The sequence below is a fragment of the Lagopus muta genome, chromosome 17 (assembly GCF_023343835.1).
Source record: "Lagopus muta isolate bLagMut1 chromosome 17, bLagMut1 primary, whole genome shotgun sequence".
Classification (NCBI taxonomy): Eukaryota; Metazoa; Chordata; class Aves; order Galliformes; family Phasianidae; genus Lagopus; species Lagopus muta.
The window spans coordinates 4109643-4130529 of NC_064449.1; the positions used below are offsets into that span (position 1 = coordinate 4109643).

The 20887-nt window shown below is 45.0% G+C and overlaps 1 protein-coding gene across 4 annotated transcripts in view; it reads left to right on the forward strand.

Annotated features, from left to right (window-relative positions):
* Nucleotides 1-20887, forward strand: part of BCR (BCR activator of RhoGEF and GTPase) — a 102570-nt gene that overhangs the window by 71992 nt on the left and 9691 nt on the right. For all 4 annotated transcript variants that reach the window (XM_048963728.1, XM_048963727.1, XM_048963729.1 and 1 more), the window contains 12 exons: nt 4342-4463; nt 5310-5478; nt 5997-6116; nt 7067-7142; nt 7656-7760; nt 8185-8259; nt 8972-9069; nt 9772-9903; nt 18085-18144; nt 18269-18378; nt 19090-19229; nt 20625-20759. In XM_048963728.1, coding sequence (XP_048819685.1) covers nt 4342-4463; nt 5310-5478; nt 5997-6116; nt 7067-7142; nt 7656-7760; nt 8185-8259; nt 8972-9069; nt 9772-9903; nt 18085-18144; nt 18269-18378; nt 19090-19229; nt 20625-20759 — 1342 coding nt within the window. The remainder of the gene's footprint in view (nt 1-4341; nt 4464-5309; nt 5479-5996; nt 6117-7066; nt 7143-7655; nt 7761-8184; nt 8260-8971; nt 9070-9771; nt 9904-18084; nt 18145-18268; nt 18379-19089; nt 19230-20624; nt 20760-20887) is intronic.

Here is a 20887-nt window from a genome sequence, read left to right on the forward strand (position 1 = left end):
CTGTCGTGTGAGGAGATGGCCCTTTGTACAGCTGTGGTTTTGGATGAATATATTTTTAAATTCCACTTGTAACGTGTCTCAGGCTGATCTTCTGCCACGCTTCTTGGAGTTAAGCAGTACTCAACAGCAGAAGGATTTATCCTTTACAAATAGCACAAAAACACTGTAGAATGAATAGATGAGCACGTTGGTAGCAGAGAAGGTGCTCACTGGCAGAGGTAAGAGGACAGCAATAGGCAGTCCAAAGAGGATATCCAAGCACTGAAGGACATAAAGGGAGAGCTCTTCTGTCTGGAACACAGAGATGGGGGTGAGAGAAGCAGCAGCTAAAAACATGAAAAAGAAAGCAGGGTCTAGAAAGGAGACTTGGGGCTTGTACTGAACCAATATGGTAGCATAGCAAAAGCCTCTGGTAGGTGACAGTTTGCCCAGGCCCTGTTTGAGAGGTAAAGGCTGTATAATTCACTCTATAATGATACGAAATAAGAAGCTTTCCTCTAGATGTCCTCGAAAATCTTTCAGCATCTGAGCTGAGCTCCTGAGCTGAACACCTGTTAGTCTTGGGGCTGTTTGTAGGACACATGGAGTCCCTCTGCCACTGCACTGCCACTCTGATACTAAGCCCATGCTTTGTTGGATGTGTCTTTGGTGTTTCTGTAATCTATAGTGAATTTTAGGAAAACCTTTAACACCTTTTGTAATCTTAGCAAACAGTGTAACTTCAGAAACAAAGTTGAGAGAGATGGTCTCCCAGCACATGTTGTATGTGACATACAGTATCATGGGACCATTCGTTCAGATAAAAGACCTCATGTTTTGGGAGACTGTTTAACCAAAGGCTAGCAAAGGAACAGCTCTTGGTGCCCTCAGGAGAGAGTTAACCTTTATAGACTTTGGTTCCCAAAATGCTAGTATGACCTATGGAACTGAGGTGATATGGGTACCTGACAGGCAGACGTGCTGCCTATGGGGACCCCTGGCTTCCCCAGGGTGTGGGGTAGGATGGGCTGACTCATGCAGGAGGTCAGAAAGGTGCCTTGTGCTCCCTGGCTGTGGGGTTTGGCAGGGATCTGGTAAGCCAGTTGGGAAATCCTTTTATTGTTTCCCTCTGACCTGCTGAGCCCTCCTGGCAAGTTGACTCATTTGCAACAAAGGATGTGACCCTGTGCTGGAAGTGCTCCTCCTCGGCTCCACTGATGCTGAGCAGCTTGGTGCACGCTTGTTGTGGCCAGCCCTAATGAAAGTCCTGTTTTCCCAGAGAAGCTGGTAGTTAGACCTAATATCAAGCTCACACCCTTATGAGGATAAATTTCCTGTCTTGACCCCCAAACTCTTTTTCCTCTCCTCTCCTCCCTAGATCCTTGGTTGCTCATTGTGGTAGTATGCCTTTGCTCCAAAGGGGAAGCTTTCTAAACTAGCTCCTCAGTGAGAAGAAATGAATGACAGCTCTGGGAAGCTTAGTATTTTCCTGAGTGGCTGACTAGCATACATCCCTTTCACCTCTTTACTTCTGATCCAAGCAAACTTAGGAAATATACCCTTGTCTTCTTTCCACCCAACTCTATTTCTGAGAGAACTTGCTGCCAAAGACTTCTGCTGCCTCATAGAAGCACTGTGTCCTGTCGATCTGGATATTCATACCCCAGAGTGCCAGCCAAAAGAAGCTCAGTGCAAACAAGTGGTACCTTAGTCCCAGATGGGAAGTACAAAGGCTGTAAATCACACCCCTGATTTGGCATCGTATAGCTGAGCTTTCTGCTTGGATTTGAGGGAGATGTGGGACAGAGAGCATGACTGCTTGGAGAAAGTCTGCCTGGATGATGGCAGCCAAAGACTGTGCGAATTTAGGAGGCAGAAAGAGGGGTCACCTATGTGGACCAGGAAGGCTGCATGGAGGCTTGCTGAAGGGATTACTGATGGACTCTTCTTACTTTGTGGAGGCTTGACACTAAGACCTGCAGTTACTGTTCCCTCTGCATAGGCTTCCCTTCACTGGAGGAAATGCTTACCTTCAAATTACTGTGGTTAGGGTGAACAATAAGCAGAGGTTGGGCAGGCAACAAGAAGCTATTCTCATTGCCCCAGAGGAGCTGAGCTGAGTTGCAGCATAATTAATATGCATCAGATTTAGCAGCCCGAGATCAGGTTTTGGGCTTGTTCACAAAATCTCTTTCCCTGCTTCATTATTGCTCCCAAAAGAAATTCTTTGCAGCTGTGGAGTGCTTTTGTTACTGCCAACATGCCACCTCCTTTTTATTTATTTGTTTTCAAAGCTGTTTGCTAGTTTCTTGCCTACCTAGGATTTGTTCATCAGGCAGGAGTGGGGAGCTGTGTGCAAGTGCACACCAATGCAGGCAGGCCATCCCTCCAAAACCACTGAGGAGAAACCAGGAAGATCATGCCTAAAAATTAAATATTAATGTATATATGGGCCTTCCAGAGCCTGAATCACTGCTGGATGCTGCATCTTCACAGATTTGTGCCCAGAGATGGTGCAACAGTCTGCTAGGAAGCAGTACTGATGGTACTATGGGAAAGGTGCAGCTTTTACTGCTGCTCACTGACTACTGGGGCTTTTGTGTGGTGGCAGGCAGACCCAAGGTGAGATGCTGACATGCTATCTGTACTTCAGCAGCTTGTGGCTGCAAGCTGCAGACAGGAAAATGCAGACCCTTAGTCTGTGTCAGGAAGTTTAGGGCATTCTAGAACAGACTAGAAACAAGAACTGTGACTGCAAGGACATTTATCTCCTGTGTTTCTTGCCATGCTGCCTGCTGGGGCTGATGTGGTTTGTTTTCGTTTTGGAGAGCCAGGGTGGGACGGATGGTAGGAGGAAGGAGAAGGAGAGCGGAGGTTTGCACTCCCACACCCTCTGCAGTAAACGTGCTCAAGGCTTGTTAAGTCATGCAGCGAGTAAAACCCATGAGGCATAACCCTGAGAAACTGAGGCATGAGTTCTGGTTTGGATGTCTTGACCTTGGTGAGGTTAACTGCTTTCCTATTGCACACTGCTGCGCAGCTGAGCAGGGCTGCCTCTTGGCAGAGGACAGATTTTGCATATGAGTTTCCTGCGGAGATGCTTGTCCTACTGACAAGTCGTGCGTGGGCCTGGAGAAGGCTGACAGTGACAGAGCAGAAGGGGGTGTTGTTGGTTAGCACTGAGCAATGTGAGCTGATCTCCTATCTCCAACCATGGTGCTGTCTTGGCATGTACAGTGTGTGTCATGTCACTCATTGGTGTCAGCAGGCCATCATCCTAGCTGGAGTAACAAGTAGAAGTACTATGAGGATGAGGAAAAAGCATCTTAGGAAACCTGCGTGCAGAAGGTGATGGTGGCTGCTTGTACTGGCTGTGAAGCAAACTAACACTGACAGACATATTTGTGGGAATAAATTTTGCCAAAGTGACATACCCTTGGCTTGCTTTTGAAAATGAGGGGAAATTTCTATTCTGCATGATGTGCACTCGGACTCATATTGATCCTGACATCAGAACAGAAGGCCTGGGCATAGAGGAAGGCTTGAAACTCCTGTGTTGGTCACTAGTGACAGCACAGACCCATCTGTCTCAGTGCCAGTGCTCCGGCCTTTTTGTCTGTCAGCTATGGAGTCCCTGTAGGGGAAGAAGGGAAAAGATGCTTTTGCCCTCCAATGTATGCCTGTTATTTAGGAGGTTTTAAGTCTTCTGGGAACTAGAAATAGGAATAAAGGTATGGAGGTAATGCAAATTATCATCTAGGTTTGGGGAACATTCGATTTACTTTATTAATTATTTAGGGGGAAAAAAAAAAGCTTTTAAAGCTTTGAATAGGTGTGGGGTGGGTGCATATCCAGATGATCCTGTTTAAACACAAGCAGGTAAGGGACTACAGAGAAGTTTGCAAGGTACACATTTTGTATCTAGCTAATGCAGAGTGGGGGTAGCTGGAGCTGAATTCAGTAGCTGGATGATGGGGGAAGTCTGGACAGAAAAGTGGTGTTTTCTGCTCTCTGCTGGTTTGTAAGAGGGATGCTGTGATGGTGGCCCTTGGGCACTTAAAGCCAGGCGATGACTCACCATAAGTAACACTTGGTCTCAGAGACAGGTGATGGAAATAAACCTCAGCTCTGACCTGGCACCTGATGAATAAGGCCATTTTTGCCCTTGAGAGAGAAGGCAGCAGCAGGGAGCAGAGCTCACAGCAAGGAGCACATAACAGCCTGTTTTTTTTGCTGAATTGGAACAGTTTATTAAATTGGCTCTGGTAGGAGTCAGGCATCAGGAGTGCGTCGCTGAGGGAGGCGCAGTGCTTTATCTGGGCTCTTTCTTCACTAACTGAAACATTTTCTGTTTTTCACCAGCACCGGCAGCTCCTGAAGGACAGTTTCATGGTGGAGCTCGTTGAGGGGGCTCGCAAACTACGCCACGTCTTTCTTTTTACTGATCTGTTCCTGTGTGCCAAGCTCAAAAAGCAGATTGGAGGGTGAGGTTTCCCTTCTGGTCTATGTGTTTTGCATCTCAGCTTCAGCAGAGTCCTGGGTTCAGCCAGCAACAGCAGCTGAATCTGAATACTCCAGTCCTGGGTAACCAGAATCTATAAAATGTAGTTGGACAGAGAGTGATCAGCAAGGAAGTGCTGGCCGTCACAGGAGACCTTCACTCTGAGAAACTCCTCTCCTTGTTCTCCTCAAACAAGTTGCTCGTGCCCTTTTTGAAGCACATACTTCCAGGGAAGTAATTTTGAAGAGAGTGGGACTTTCCCAAGAATGTCTGATATTGGCAGGAGGGGTGAAGAAGGGAGTAAATAGCACAAAACATTAAAAAAAACGTGGACAGGCTGTTCTGGTGAGAGCACCACAGGATGGCAGTCACAAGGTGTAGTTTCTTCTGATTGGGTTACATGGAAGTTTGTATGCTGACACTTCTACCCCCACTCAACCATCCCAGCTCAGGCAGGAGAGACCTGAGCTTTAGACCACAGGCAGCCATCCATTCACACATGTGGCTTTGCTTTCAAACTCTGCCTCTATAGAGGCTTTGAAGAGGCAGAGCAGAGGACTGAAAAGATTTTTGTGGGTTTTTTAGGACAGAAGAAACTAGGTAACAAAACAATTTGCTTTGTTTTGCACTGTACTGGCAATTGGCCCTCCTTGGCTTTCTTACTGGAAAGCAGCATTTTACCAGATTTTTTTCTGATGTGGAAGTCATAAAGAAGCTGTCCCTACTTCTGTATCTTATGAGCTATAATGAGCAATGACCTGTAGGAAGAGGAAGTGAGTATTTGCCAAGCACCAGTAAGGAGCAAAGGTTTGGACCTTCTGTCTTTCAGAAAAAGCCAGCAGTATGACTGCAAATGGTACATCCCACTCACTGACCTTAGTTTCCAAATGGTGGATGAGTCCGAGGCAGTTCCCAACATCCCACTGGTACCTGATGAGGAACTGGATGCCATGAAAATCAAGATATCCCAGATCAAGAATGATATCCAGCGTGAAAAGGTAAAAGACAAAAAAAAACCCACAAAAAAAGCCAGTTCCATCCCACATACAGAACAAACTCAATATCTCTGCTGAGATGAGATGCTGATAGAAGCATGGAGAATCCTGCTAAAACAGGCTGTTCAGCAGAGATTTGTGGTACAGCTCAGTTATCAGTGACATCTAGACTGCTGCACAGCCCGTTATTCTCATTCTGGTGCACTGCTTGTATGATGGCCTCCTCAGTTGGAGGCAGAAACAACAAAAGATGCCGTATTGCTCCTCTGCTTACATGGATCTGCCTGTGATTATTTCCAGGCATTTATGTTGAAAATGGAGCTCTCATGCTGTAGACATGAGAAAGGCTGGGAGTGTAGCATACCAATATGTGGAAAGTCTGGCATCTGTCAGAGTATATCCTCATTTCCTTTAGAGAAAAGGAACTGTGGATTTGAAAATGTGTGTTGGTGTAAATGAGAGCAAGTCTAGGAGAATGATGTGTGTGTCCTTTTGTCTTCTTCTCTCCCCCCACCATTCAGAGGGCCAATAAGGGCAGCAAGGTCATTGAGAGGTTGAAAAAGAAGCTCTCGGAACAGGAATCACTCCTGCTGCTGATGTCTCCCAACATGGCTTTCCGGGTGCACAATCGCAATGGCAAGGTGAGTGGCTGTTTTGGTCTGTCTCAGGCTTTGTGTAATAGAAAAATGCTAAAGGGCTCTGTGTGCTTGCACATGCATTGTATAAGGAGATCCTATTTTCTTCTGTCTGGTCTGAAAGCACTTTCCAAGGAGCAGACACCTAACCATAACTAAGGTTATGATAATGTCTCGGGAGGCCATGACTAATTTGAATGTGACATTGGCATAAAAAATATAAATGAATGTATTAGCTGAACACCTGTCTGGGACAAGACAAGTCCTGTCACAGCAATAGGAACTGCCCTTTTCACCTAAGAAAAAGCTCTGCAGCTACTCCCTTTTGGCTTCCCCTTCAGTTCAAGGCTTAGTGCATTCAGGGCTGCCTTCTCAGAGCTGTGTGCTGCCCTTCACAGAATCACTCGGCACCAGGGATGCTGAGAACGATCTCCTTTTAGCTTTGCAGGACTCTCAGTGTGCCAGAGGTATCACCTGCTCTGCCAGTACTGGAACCTATCTCCATGGCCTTAGCACACACAAGGCAAAAGACTGTCACAAGATCCTGTTACAAACCAGTCAAAATTCAGAAGCTGGTAACTGCTTCTTCAGCTTGCATCAGTGTCTTGGCCTGTCATGGAAGCTTTTAGGTTTTGTGGTGCAGCTGCTGTAAGGAATTGTGCAGAGCTGTCGTGGGACATCATGCTGCCAGGGCCACAGCTGCTGTTTGCAGGGCAGAGCCCTGTGAAGGCTGTGACTGCAGGAGTCTGTTTGTTGGTGCTGCTGACACACTGCTGACAGGGCACAGTGCCAGAGTCCTGCCTGTCATTGACAAAACCGTGATGTAGGGCAATGGGAAGAGTACCAGAAGAGCAGTATATCCAAGAATTTCTGCTGGAGAAAATATTGGAGGCAGACCAGCTCTCAGCAGTGGATCAGATTAATGCATACCCCATGTTCTTCTGTTTTTTGGGTAGAGTTACACGTTCCTCATTTCATCGGACTATGAAAGGGCAGAGTGGAGGGAGAACATCCGGGAGCAGCAGAAGAAATGTGAGTGACCCTTAGCTGGCTATTGGTTCAAAGGCTGTGATATTGAATCCAGAGGATATGGTGTGGGGCATTCAGAGTGGAATCTGAAAGTCTTCTGTCACTGCACATCTGAGCCTGTCTGTAGGAATTTTGCTTCCCATACCACGTAGGGAATGTGTGGGAGGAGTTTCTCTCAATTACCCTCCAGGTAGAGATGTGTAGTTCCAGGCAGAGGAAACAACTGCACTTTTGACCAGAGACTTTTATTTTGGTGTGGGTGTTTTTTGGCTTTGCAAGAATGTGGGTGCCCCTTAATTCCTGTGAACCATTATGGGACATTTTACTCTAAATTTGGAATAATTGAACATGTCCTAAACAGAGATAGGCTGCAGCAGTAGTACAGACCTAAGTGCTATGGTACTGTTGCTGAGTGTTGCCCAGGGAGCAGCTGTCCTGTGCATGCCCAGAATAAGAGAGCATGCATTCAGCTTTTGCTTTGAATTTAATTGCTCTCCCTTTGAATTTCCGTGGCAGGCTTTAAAAGCTTCTCACTCACATCAGTGGAGCTCCAGATGCTGACAAATTCCTGTGTGAAACTCCAGACAGTTCACAACATTCCCCTCACTATCAATAAGGAAGGTAAGACGTACAGTTTATGCTTTCATATGGTGTAGCTGCAGTGAAAGCCTGTCTCTGCCTGCCTTTGTGCATTTCCCCTAGAGCTACTCTTAGTATTTCTTTCTGCTACAGCTTCAATCTGGTGATGATTTCCAAATGTAGGACACTGCGTCAGAGCCCATCCTGTGTTGCTTTTTAGCCTGCTGGTATAGGCTTTGTGTCTATATTTTACTTTTGTCCTCTGTTTTTCTTCCACGCTGTCTTGCTGACCCTAGCAGTGGCATTGTAAAAGCCCCAAATTGCCAGAAGTTATAAATGGCTACAATACATGTTCCTGCTACATCCATTTTAGGGACATTAACTTCTGCAAAATTAACTCATTGCTTTGCCTTTCGCTCTTGGCTTCTCTGTGAATTTAACAGCGTTCCTTTGCTTTGTTGTGTAGATGATGAATCTCCAGGTCTCTATGGATTCCTGAATGTCATTGTCCACTCTGCCACAGGATTCAAACAAAGTTCAAGTGAGTTGTAGTTCTGTAACACAGAGGTTTTGGGGGATGTTAGATAGCAGGAGGGAGATGATGGTGCTGTTGTCAGCTGGGTATGGATTCATTTAGGACTGCAGTAACTGGGATGATGATGAGGAAGAGGAGTGGTGATTTGGGGAACTGGAAGTGAAATTGGGACATTGGTATGAATTTAGAGGAGTGCAGTGGTACTGGCTAACATAGCTAAAAGCATAAAAGTAGGGGCAATGTCTGCAGTTCATCACTATTTTTAAAAACATGAGATACCACATAATTAAACAGTGTGGAGATAATGAGGTTTTGATGACTCGGCCCTAACCTAGCCTCTGAGGGATGTTATGCAGATGCTGTTGCCAGTGAAATCAGCTCCAATGTGCTGATGGGATCCGGTATCTACCTAGGGGAGTTTCATTTCTCATTGGTGTAAACCTTCTGCTCATTGTGGCTTGATTGGGAAATACTAGTTAACAGCACACACCAGACTCATAAGTGAAAGGCTTGTCTGTGCTGAGGTTATTTATACCAGAGTGCTGGTAATTCAGCTTCATAAAAGCAACTCTGCTGGTCCAGATGACAAAATTTGCATTGGGCAGTGTTACTGGTACTATTACAGAGAAGATATAAATGAAGAAACACCCTAAAGGTGAGTAATGTAAGATAGGAGGTTCTAGAAATATTTATGAAGTTTTTCTCTCCCCTTTCTCAGATTTGTATTGCACGTTAGAGGTTGATTCTTTTGGGTATTTTGTGAACAAGGCCAAAACCAGGGTGTACAGAGACACCACGGAGCCCAACTGGAATGAGGTAGGTTGGGTTGTTCTTGATGTGCTGTTTTCCATGTGACATCAGTGTGTGATGGGTAGAAAAACTGCAAATGAAAGAACATCTTGTCTGAAGCCCAGGCTGCGTGCTTTGGATTTGTGCAGCATGTGCTGCCTTTCAGCAATCACATTGATGGCAGATCCACCTGGCTCTAATTCCTTCTCACAGATTTCCTCTTGATCTGGATGGAGTTAAATAAATTTTTCAGTACAAAATGAGTCCTGCATTTTCCAGCATCTCATCATTTAAACAGATATACTTGATTATTATTTTTTTTTAATAAGACATCAGTGATAATATACTGAAGGAGGATTTTTTGGAGGTGCTTTTATTTGTTGTGAGGAGAAAGAATTAGACGTGTGCCTGCTTACAGCCAACTTGCAAACCTGCAGGAGAGCAAAATTAGACGAACGTAGGCGAGTTTGTTTCTTTAAATGATGCTTTGCTGCATGTCAGTGAAACCTGGCTAAGGAGCCAACTGCCTTAGTCTCTAATTTGGCCACCTCATATGTACAAAGTACAGCCTTCAGTTTATTTTCAGACCATTTTCATGAGGAAGGAGATCTTCGCCAGACCTGAAGTGCTCCTTCCTGAAGAGTTTTAAGGATAATATCCTGACTATGAAGAGACTGAACGTCTTGCTGTGGTGCACTCATTGCTCTGTCCTTTTCTGGTGCCCTGCAGGAGTTTGAGATTGAGTTGGAAGGCTCACAGACTCTGCGGATTTTGTGCTATGAAAAGTGCTACAACAAAATGAAGCTCACCAAAGAGGATGGAGAGAGCACAGATCGCATAATGGGAAAAGGACAGATCCAGGTAAGACTGCACTTAACTTGTTCCTGATTACTGCAAAACATGACAGGTTTTTTTTAATCCTGGAGCATCCCAGAGAGCTTTTTTTCTGCCTTCTGATTGTCTCCACACTGGGAGTTTTCCTCCAGACAGTGAGAAATACAGTGAGATTCACAAGTGGGAAGTCAGCAGCCTCTTTCCTCTTGCCTTGTCCTCCTTGCTTACTTCACTGCCCTTATTATAAAAGATGCTTTTTCAGCAAAAATAGGTTCTGATCTCTTGATTTCCCTGTTAACTTCAACACTTCCAGCAGAGGATACAGAAGCTGCAGTGAGCCCTGGGTACTGTTGAGACAAAAGAGGAAGCAGTGAAAATACTGTGCAGAAGAACACTACCTTCCCTCCTTCCCTGTGTGCTGGAAGTTGATTGATGTGCTTGCAAGGCCTTGGAGGACAGGGTTATTGTCCTGATAACTGCCATGTCCAAAGTTTAGTGCCCATGACAACAGACTGCATCTGAGATAAATGGGTTTTTTGAACTATTCCACCACTGAATCAGTGTGTGCACTTTGTCTGTGCAGCAAATATAGCAAGGAGGAGGATGACTGCAGGCGGGTGCTGCTCTCCAGGAGCTGCTGTGTGATAAAGGACTAAAGGTCCGAGCAGAGGAAATCAGGCTCCTCAGTGGGTGCTGTCATAGTGAACACGTGTTCCTACACTTCATCCAGATTGTTGCAGTGTCTGTGCACAGCTTTAGGGAGCAGTTTAAGTGTTTGCTCTGAGGATACATTCTTTACATTGGACTGTTGTACCCTGCCCAGGTAGCTTTTCCTTTCTTGTGTGCAGAAAAATAGTACTGGTTCACCTTCATTTACCTTTAGGTCTTTGCCTCTTCTTGGATGACCTCTTTTTCCAGGATGTGAGTGATAATCACACAGGCCAAGACCATCGGTGGCATTTCAGAGGCAGCTCTGATTGTGGGCAGCTTGCAGGATCACATCTCACTGTTACTCTAAAGGGGTTTGCTGTCTAAATGAGGCTGATGAGGCCCATTCTCCCCCCTCCTCCCAGCTCACAGCCCTGAAGCTCTCTTACTATTTTCAGGGAAAGCTTTGTCACCAAATGCACGCTGGGTGTTTGGAAGATAATGTACATACAAATCAATAAATGCTAGTAGAACGTGACTCTCAGGCCAAGCAGAGATGTGTGTGTCCCTCCTGCTGACAAAGGCTGATTTTCTGTGGATCTGAGCAAGTACAAAAGAGCAAGCTTTCAGCCTTGAAATGCCCTGGAGATTTGTGTGCTCTCATTGGAGAACCATGGAATCAGTGACCTTCTAAAGTCTTCAATGTCTTACATAGTTAAAAAAAATGTATAAGATTGAAATTTTTTTGACATTTTTTTCCCCACAGGAGTAGGTGTTTTTATGCACAGGATGTGTATGTTGTATTAAAACATCTTACATGAAGGTAATAAGTATAAATACTTGTTGGTGGCACTTGAATTCAATCACTTGATTCTTTTAGAGAAATCTAAGCAGCTTGGAAAGCTTAAAAAAAATCAACAGAAATGTTTTGGCTAATCCATGAATTTGTGCTGTGTTTGATCACAAAAGCAAACACAAAAGCTCTCATTTTCTGTAAATCCCCATGGCAGTTTTTAAGGACTCTTTCTGACCTTTCTGAACATCCTCAATTCTCAGTGATTTCTGTTGCATCACGCAGCTTGTTGACACCATTGAGTAACAACAAACCTAAGTCATAGGAGGGTCTGGTGAGATTTGGGGTTGATAAGAATTACTGAAGGGTTCTATCTTGTTCTAATTTTAAATCCAACCTCCGAAGATTTCTATTAAGAGATTATAATATCAAAATAAAATCAGTGCCTGTAGGTTAGCTTGTTCGTGCTGTCAGCATTTTTTTCCCTATCATTGGTTTTACACTCATTTCTCTTTCAGAAGTTTTGTTTACTGTGGAGTTTCTAGCCTGTGCAGGTCTTGTTGTTGTTGTTGTTATTCAGCCAAAATCTGTCTTGTCTAAAGGCAACGGCTGTGAAGTTGGGTGAGTTTTTCCAAAATTCCCCATAGTTAAGAAGTCTGGGAATGTCAGGAGTCGTGTCTGCATCCTCTAGTTGATAAAAACAGGGAAAAATCTGTGTTGGTTAAATAATAATGTGTTCTCAAGCCCTGTATGTATTATTGTAAATCTGCAGCTTCTTCCTGCTGGGATTCCTGACTCACCACATTCTCGGTGCTGCAGAGAGGAAGACAATGAATCAGGGAGAGCAGGCTGTGAAATGTTTATTAAATCTCTCCATTGCATAACGGCACAGGAGGAAGGAAGACTGGAAATTGGTCCATGTGGTCACAGGCTTCCAGGAATGGGCTGTGACTTTAATAGCTCCCATTGCTCATGTTTTCTCTTCCTATGGAATATTTTATTTCCCTGTTTTTTAGCCACAAGCAAGAGATTTGCGGCTTGCCAATCTGCAGATTTTCTCCCTAAAAGTAAAACTGCAAAGTTTTGAATGGGAGAAGCTCCTGTGCAGGTAGGAATTGAAATCCTCACGAGATCTGAGAGCAACAGCACTGGATTGTACACAGGGGGGGAGGCTTCTGTTACACCTTAGGCATTGAGAAATGCAGGGAGAAGGTGCCACTGTGAATCTGAGGTTGGTGAGGAGTTTGGGAAGGGAGGAAATGGCCAGATATATTTTGCAGCAGGGAGCATGAGGCTGAGCTCAGTTTTAGGCTCAGTTTGTCTCTCTGGCACTTGGATGGCACTTTTGCTCTTTGAGGTTTACACTGAGTGTGGCAAGCATTTCCCCACATTTTGATTGTAGCTGCCTTTTGTTTGGTCATGAGACTGTGCATGCAAGCGAGCACATATATCAGCAATACTGGCTTCAGCCTTGGGAACAGGCTGCCTGAGCAAACTGATGCTTCATCCTGTGATCCATCTCCTCCAGTTGGTGCCTCCTAGATACACCACTTCCTTTGTTATTATTTTTTCTTTTTACTGCATGATCAGCTGAGGCAAACTGTTCTCCCTCACAGCAGCACTGGAAAGTCAGGGAGGATGTGACTTAAATGGTCATTCAGTGGTAGCAACGCACCATCATTCCTCTGTTGCCGTGCAGAACGATCACTCTTATCTGCTTAATTATCTGGGATATCTCATAGCAGTGCACATGGCTATTTCACAGACATCAAGGTTTGTTTTCCATGTAAAACAGATTGTCACATGCAGTGCTTCCCAAGTGTCAACTCAGAAAACCTTTTCACGCTTGAGTTCCTTTAAACAGTTTGCTCATGCAGAACAGTACCCCAGCAATGAAAACAGGGTGGAAGTGAAGAAGGCAGTGGGTCATGTCTAAGGGGTGATGGTGGCAAAGATTAACATGTCAGCAGCGGCGGGAGAAGAATGGGGTTATGGCTGGACTGGGAGTTTCCAGCAGCAGTGAGACTCTGACAACATGTATGACACATCAGTTACACTTAAAAACTGATGGAGTGTGAAGTTGCCAGGGAGATTTAATAAAGGGAGGAAGTAATGCAAATAAATAACATAAAGCACACTAACACTAAGGCTGCCTCAATCATTGCTCCCAGACATTTCACTTCTGCTGACGCTTCTTTGTTTTTTCCTCTTTCGGTATGTTTTCTTTTCTCTTCTGGGGGACAAAAATCAGCAAACTCTCTGTGGTGATTTCTTCAGACAAAGCACAGACGGCTTAGTGCCTGCCTTGCATTTGCTATTGACCAGTGTCCTCAGTTTGCCTTTCTCCTGGTCCCTGCCACTTTGTGTTCTGCACGCTCAGCCTCTGCTGACTTCTGTACCTAATTGTGTGCCTTAATTCATTGCTAATTTGCTATGAGCACTAGAACCTTGCACTCAGAAATCCTGCGGTGCCAAGCTGCTTTGTTCTCTTGTGTTTTGTGCAGGATACAGAGAACCATTTGCTTGATTCATTAGTGAATTTAGGGATGTAGCTTGCCACTGCCAATGCCAAAAAAGTGGGTCACAAGAGGCCTGGAGGTGCTGGGGGAGCACAGCCCAGTTTGTTTGTTTTCCTATGCGACACGTGCTTCCAGTGGGGGCTGTGCAAACAAGCCCATAAGGCTCTTAGCAGGTCTGTCCTGTTTGCACAGACACAGCACAATCTTTCATGCTTTAGGTGGGGATGAGATGGGTCCTTTTGTCACTCAAACCCAGTAACCAGTTGAAGGAAATGTTGAGAGGTGCATTTCACTGTCGCATTAATGCAGTGGCGGCCATTTCACAGTGCCTCAGTGTTCCTTGGGCTGGTGACACGAGGGCTCTGTGCTCACTTGAAGCAGCCTCCTTTTGGCTCTCTGTAGATTACATTCTTCTACTCAGTGCTCCTTCTTTCAGGTCACTGATCTCCAAATCAGGCCAAAAGACAGCACGACCCCATTTGTCACAGGCCGCTCTCTGTGCTGGAGCATCACACTCACTGACTCTTTGTCATCGGTCTGCTTTGTAACCTGCCTGCTCCTGCTGCCCTTTTTCTGTGTTGCTCTTGCTGGTCTCACAAGGTTGATCCACTGCAGGGTCCGGGACTAAAAGCTTGCTCAGGGTGTAAATGATGTTTTCTGCTTCCCACTGACACTGTTATTTCCTATTGTGATTTTGTCAGACTGTTAAACCTAACTTCCTGCTTCATTCAGTACTGTTGAGAACTTATTCAAGCCTTTGCTCTTTTATTAGTTTTCATCTACTTGACTCAGTTACTTAAAAAGCACCTTGGATTCATTTTTTGTTGTTGTAGCCATTGATTTGTGCAGGGTTGGCTCAGGTCAGCCTGACCCCCCTCCACCCTCCATTCAGTACAAGCTGTTCTCTACCAACAATCAAACAGCAGGTGGGGAGCACAGAGGGTCCCTCCAGCCCTGCAACAGAGCTCAGAGACAGAGGAGCATGGGCAGCAATTGGTGCACCAACAGTCCTTGCTCAGTCCGCATTTTTACCCAGCAAGAAGAGTCTTTGTGAACTCCCAACTCCAGAGCACTGCTTTTGTTGGTTATCCCTGTATGGCAATCACTGAGGAGATGGAGTAGGACTTGGACTCATGCTTTTTAATGTCTATTTACTTTTGTTTTGTACAGTGGTAGAAGTTTTGTAGCCATAACCTAAGCAGAACTGGTAATACCTGCTAGCTTAAATGAACTGGGCCATGCTAGAGTTCTCCTTCAACTGTTTTGCACGTATTTCAAACCCTCTTTTCCCTGCAATCAGGGAAGATTGAAGAGAAAGAGCCCTGCCGGCAGCTTTGTAGACAGCTGAAGGTCAAGTTTTCAGGAACACCGAGCGTGGCTCGTTCATAGGAAACCAAACACTTCAGAAATGGTTTCCTCTTGATTCTGGGAAAGAATGCAGTTCGCTAGAAACCAAACTTCCATCACGGAAATTCAGGGGAGAACAGCTCAGGTTCTGGCCAGCTTGTAGGGACCTTGGCCAGGCGCACAGGCGGGGGCGGATCTGTTCTGCCGGAGTTAAAAGCAAACCCTCTTGGCAAACAGTCTGTTATTCGGGTTTGCTGAAGTGCTGCAGCAAAGAACTTCTGCCCGTCGGCCTCTTGATCCTTTCTGCAGTCCCAAAATGTGGGAGCTGTTAGTTACTGACTATTCCTTACAAGGGGTCTTCAGGAATTTCTGCCACAATTACGCCTTCAGGAGCCGGTCCGATTCAGCAGGAAGGCGCATGTGTGCAGGCAGCACCCCACTGTGGGATCACATCTGTAACAAAGTGCGCAGAGACAAGGTTGGCCTGACTTGCTCATCTGCTCCTTCTTGGGGTCTCCACAGTGTGAGTAAGCAGGGAGAAACTTCTTTCTGCTTGTTGTCTTTCGCAGGGAGCGTGCCAGGGGGTCGGGGGAAGTGCCATGTGTGTGCCTGACAGCAGTTCTGGGTTAATTTACTGATGGTTTGGAGTGTGAGCATGATGGTGTGTGAGAGCTCCCAGAACATACAGCAGGTGCCACTGTTTCAACATTTACTTCTGCCAGGTGGAGAAGTTTGCTTTTGCATGGAGTTTTGTGAGAGGGAGGAACTGTACTGCAGAAATAGCCCTGGTGTCTTTTTCTTTGCAGACAACAGTGAATTCAAAACACAGAGTGTGGTGCAGCTGCCTCCTTGTGAGCATGCAGTATCTCAGGTGTTCAAGAGCCAAGTGCCACAAAGCTGCCTCAGGAGGCACTGAAGTCTGTTAGCTTTTGCTGGTGCAGATTGCTGATGGAAGTCCTCGTGCAGGAAGGTCTTTTCTGCGTTTTGTCAGTGTAGTTTGAGCTAAGTGTCAGCAAAATCAGCTGGTTTTGAACTCTTTTGGTTAGCATTGGAGTTGCTGTGTGATGTTTAAGTACTTGAGTCAGCTGCTCCCAGCTTCACAACTGTTCACTCAATAGAAATCAAGCAAAGCTGAAAATGGAACTTGGGGCTTTGCTTCAGAACGTGATTTTGTTTAGTGAATTCTTGCAATAGCAGAGGCAGGTGTTCTTCCTGACTGTGCACAAGATGAAATTAAAAGTAGTACGCAGTTCCAAGTGAGACAGCTTTCCATGGTTTCTGAACTGACTTTCTTCTTTTCGACTGGGTTCCTCCACTGTCAGATCCTGACACAGGTTTCATTTGTTCAAAGTTACCTATCTCTGTGTAGATCATGTTCCATTTCTATTCCTTTTTCTCACTGTAGGGTCATTGTGTCTTTTGAATTCAGCAGAATGTAGTCCTTCCAGGAAGCCATTGGCTTCATAGCCAACAACTATGAAGTTCTCAAGTCTGGCTTTCTGTTTCAGCACAGTAATTTTGCACTCATCCAACCACAGCAGTCTGTGGCAAACTGCAGTCCACTTTCTCCAGCTGAGACCAGATTGCAGCATCTGTTTTCTGCCATGCATTTGGAAGGTTTTATGGTACTGTGGGAGGAACAGCTCTTGAAGGAACTGCACTTCAACAGCCATTTTCTCTCCCTCCCATGTTGCTCATGAGTTTTGCTGTCTCCTTCTTGTGATGTAGCAGACTTAGCGTTCCTTCACGCTTGTGCAGAAGCAGCAAAGTGATTCTTTCCCTGTGATGAATTAATAATAACCTATTCAACGTTTGTAAATGCCTGAAGCTTACAAATTACTCCAGAATGGAAAAATAAGAGCTTAATAGGGGGTCTGTCTTTGTCCACTGTCAGGTGTGGCTTTTTAAACGTGTGTCTGTCTGACATTGCTGTGATCACCATACTGTGAGCCTGGGCAGATCAGGTAGAATTGCACTTAGTGGGGGGGGGGAAACAAAAACGAAAAGCAGTGTTGTTTTTTTTTTTTAAAAGGAAACAAAACTCTGCAGTTGCTTTTGGTTTTTAGAGCAGATGTTATGGATGGATTTTGTGCTTACTTTGATCTTACAGAAATTACATAAAAGTTCTGTTGTGCAGTACAAGAGAACTGATAGAAAAACCCATAGCCTTGATAATCCAGCTTTTAATGTTTCAGCACTTACATCTAATTAACTTTTTTGACTATTGAAACTATAAGCAGGCTTCCCAAACTGAAGTAGAGCATGCAAGCAGGCATCTGTCTTCAGACAAGAGATTTCCTGTGTACACATACGCAGAGATTCCCAATTCTTGATCTTATTTCTGAATTCTGAAAATTAATTCCAATGCCTCCTTTAGGCAAGAAATTAGAGAACAAAGGAGACTTTCTCTGGCTTACGTGCTTGGAACTTGCAGCTCTTTGAGAGAGATCTGTTTCAAATCAGTCTATTTTCAGAAAAATTTCCTCCCCTTTTTGGACTCCTGGCCCTGCAGGACAGGGCAAATTTGGCCCACTGTTCTTGTGCCTGATGTTCTGCAGCAATGACTGCAGTTTCCCTTTCCATGGAATGTGAGGTTCTTAGCTTTCAAATACTGATTTTCTTTGTTGAGGCTTCTTGTCGAGGCTTTGCTGTTGAGCAGACACTGCAGCGTGTTGCAGGATTGTCTATGTGAGTGAGATGTCATCATCATCCCAGCTTGGAGAATGCACAGTATGTGTCGTGATACCCAAAATTTGGGAAACCTTGGGATGTGTGTTTTCCTATGGGAATGAATTAATGCATTGAAAGCGGAGGAGCTTTGCTTGCTCACAGAAGCCTTTCAGACTAGTTGACTTCTCCCAAGTCTGTTCTTGGCTCAAGGGTCATTTCCATGTTTTTCAGCTGGACCCACAGACACTGCAGGACAAGGACTGGCAACGCACAGTCATCTCAATGAATGGAGTAAGTACAGCAAACAGCACTGCTTCCACACCTCTGATGTGGTTTATGTCTTTGCTGTTCACTGCAGAATAAAAAAAGGGGAAAAAAAATGTTTGAAATGTAACAGCTGCTCTCTTCTGATCAGGTTGAAGTGAAGCTGTCAGTGAAGTTTACCAGTCGAGAGTTCAGCCTGAAGAGGATGCCATCACGGAAACAGACGGGGGTCTTTGGGGTCAAGATTGCTATTGTCACCAAGTGAGTGGATGGGTTGAATTTCTCCCTATTGGTTTTTGAGAAAGCCAATTAGCCAGTGGGTTGCACCTGTCTTAATGCCACTGAGGGATTTCTTAGTACAGTCTGCTCCACTTGGGTAGCAGTGCAGATGGCTGTTGCTGCAGAAAGGTGGTGCACATTTTGTGAGCTTCATTTTTGCATGGGAAAAAAACCCAACCTGCATACAGGCTTGGAAACCTCGGGTGTTCACTTCCAGCATGTCACTTCTCAGAATTCCGGAAACACCCCTTGCCCTTTTACTTTGCTGTTAGCTGGCTTGGCCACAAAGTTCCAGAGCCATTAAAGAGTGTTATTTCCTTTCCATAACCAGAAATGTTCAAGTTCTTTGGATCCTGTTGTATTATTTGAACCCACGATCTTTTGTCATGAATTGTTTACCAGAAAAAACCTGTTTGTTCTGTTACATGCTTTGGGAAGTGTAGTGTTTCCTCATTTTGGAAATGCATTAATTTGAAGGCAGCAGTGTTGCTATGTATCCAAGGGTAGTTTGGGAATGCTCCCATTACCTCCGCAGGGCTGCAGACACAGGGGGCAGTAGGAGGAGCTGGCTAGAAGCCCTAGTGCTCAGGGCTGCTGCAGAATGACAGGGTGATTTTAGCCCGCCTGTCTGGCTGGGGTAGCAAGAATTGAGGGCATGAGCTGTACTGAACTCTTCTGTCTTCCTTTGTTAAGGAGGGAGAGATCAAAGGTGCCTTACATTGTGCGCCAGTGCGTGGAGGAGATCGAGCGCCGCGGAATGGAGGAGGTGGGCATCTACCGTGTCTCGGGGGTTGCAACCGACATCCAGGCTTTGAAAGCGGCCTTTGATGTCAGTAAGTATTTGTGCCTGCTTTCCTCCTACCTGTGAGAACCTGTGTGAGCTCCCTGTCAGATGGCTGCGCTATTTTTAATTTACATTCCCCCTAGAAGCATTAAGAGGGAGAGATTCTCATTCAAGGAGAATCTTTTAAACTGGCTGCATGTTTTATTCATATTCCTCAGCCACAGATGCGACCCAAGACCTACGATGGAATAGATCCCTGTACCAAATACGTCTGTTATTCCTCCCAGCAGACATGACACGGCTGGTTTGCAGGCCTTGCCAAGACTCTGCATAGCAGGAAGCTTCCTCAGGGGAAGCAGCAGCCAGAAGCTGCAGTTTTCCTCATTGTTGCCTCCAAATTATTAGAAGTCCTTGGAATTGTTTGAGAATGTTTTGTGAAAGGAAGCAAGCAGAAAATAAATGAAGCAATTCAGTGGTTGATTAGGAAGAAGAGGTGATTTACCAATCAGAAGATGGATGGTCAGGGCTCTTTTCTTGACTCTGTGGCTATACTGCTGTGTGCAGATTGTAAATTCAGTTAATTTTGACCAATATTTTAAAGCCTTCCTTGATCTTGTATAGAACAGTGTTCCTTAGTGCTGCTGCATTTAACGGAATGACATACGTGTCCCCAAAAGACATCCAAACTCAGCAGATTAAACATCTCCAGACTGCTGTGCTGTGGAAAATGAAATTTCTGCCATACTTTCAGCATCCACCTGACAACCAAAGGACCTCTGGAGCTCTTTTTTTCTGTGTGTGTGGCTTTTCTTCATTCTTCTATTTTCCTTTCTGTCCCCCTGAACTACCAAAAACATTGATTTGTGAGTCCTCAGTAGTGCAAGTAAAAGTGTTTCATATTTTGAAGAACAACTTTTTTTCGTTTGCATTAAATGCCATTTTCTGCTAAGCCAGCAATGGCCCTGCTGGTTGATGTTTGTTTTCAGGGAAGGAGGTGGTTCTGTTGTACTTAGAAGTAACAAAACTGAAATGTGAGCCCTGAATTGCCTGTGTACTTTAGCACTCAGTGGGGAGCTGGACAGCCTCAGAGTCTCTTATTCTAAGCTGTTTGAGGCAGGGAACTGGAATAACCAATGTGGTCATTAAGAAAAAGTTGAAATGCATATTAATGCAGTCATGCAGGGCTTTTTCCAGATCAGGCCTGCATTGCTGGCAGAGCAGAAGGAACCATGGATAGTGTGAACTTCCTTCTAGTTGATTTAAAGCTGGAAACTGCAGCCATTTGTGCAGCATTTCTCAGTTGTCATTTAACTGAGAGAAATGAAAACAGGAAAACTCTCAGCTATTTGGGCAAAGACAGGAGGTAAACAAGGAATCAAAGCAATCAAAAAGTGAATGCAAGGCCAGCATTTATTAACCCTTCTTCCCTTCTTCCCTCTTTCAGATAACAAAGATGTGTCAGTGATGATGAGCGAGATGGATGTTAATGCTATTGCAGGCACATTGAAGCTGTACTTCCGAGAGCTGCCTGAACCTCTCTTTACAGATGAACTGTACCCCAACTTTGCAGAGGGCATTGGTAGGTAGTAGCAAAAATAAATCTTGATGACCTGGATCTGTGTTAAAGATGCTCTTCTTTAGGAGGCTGCTCCTAAAGCAGTATAGAACTGTATTTATGATGTTGCACAGAAGCTTGGAACAAGCCGT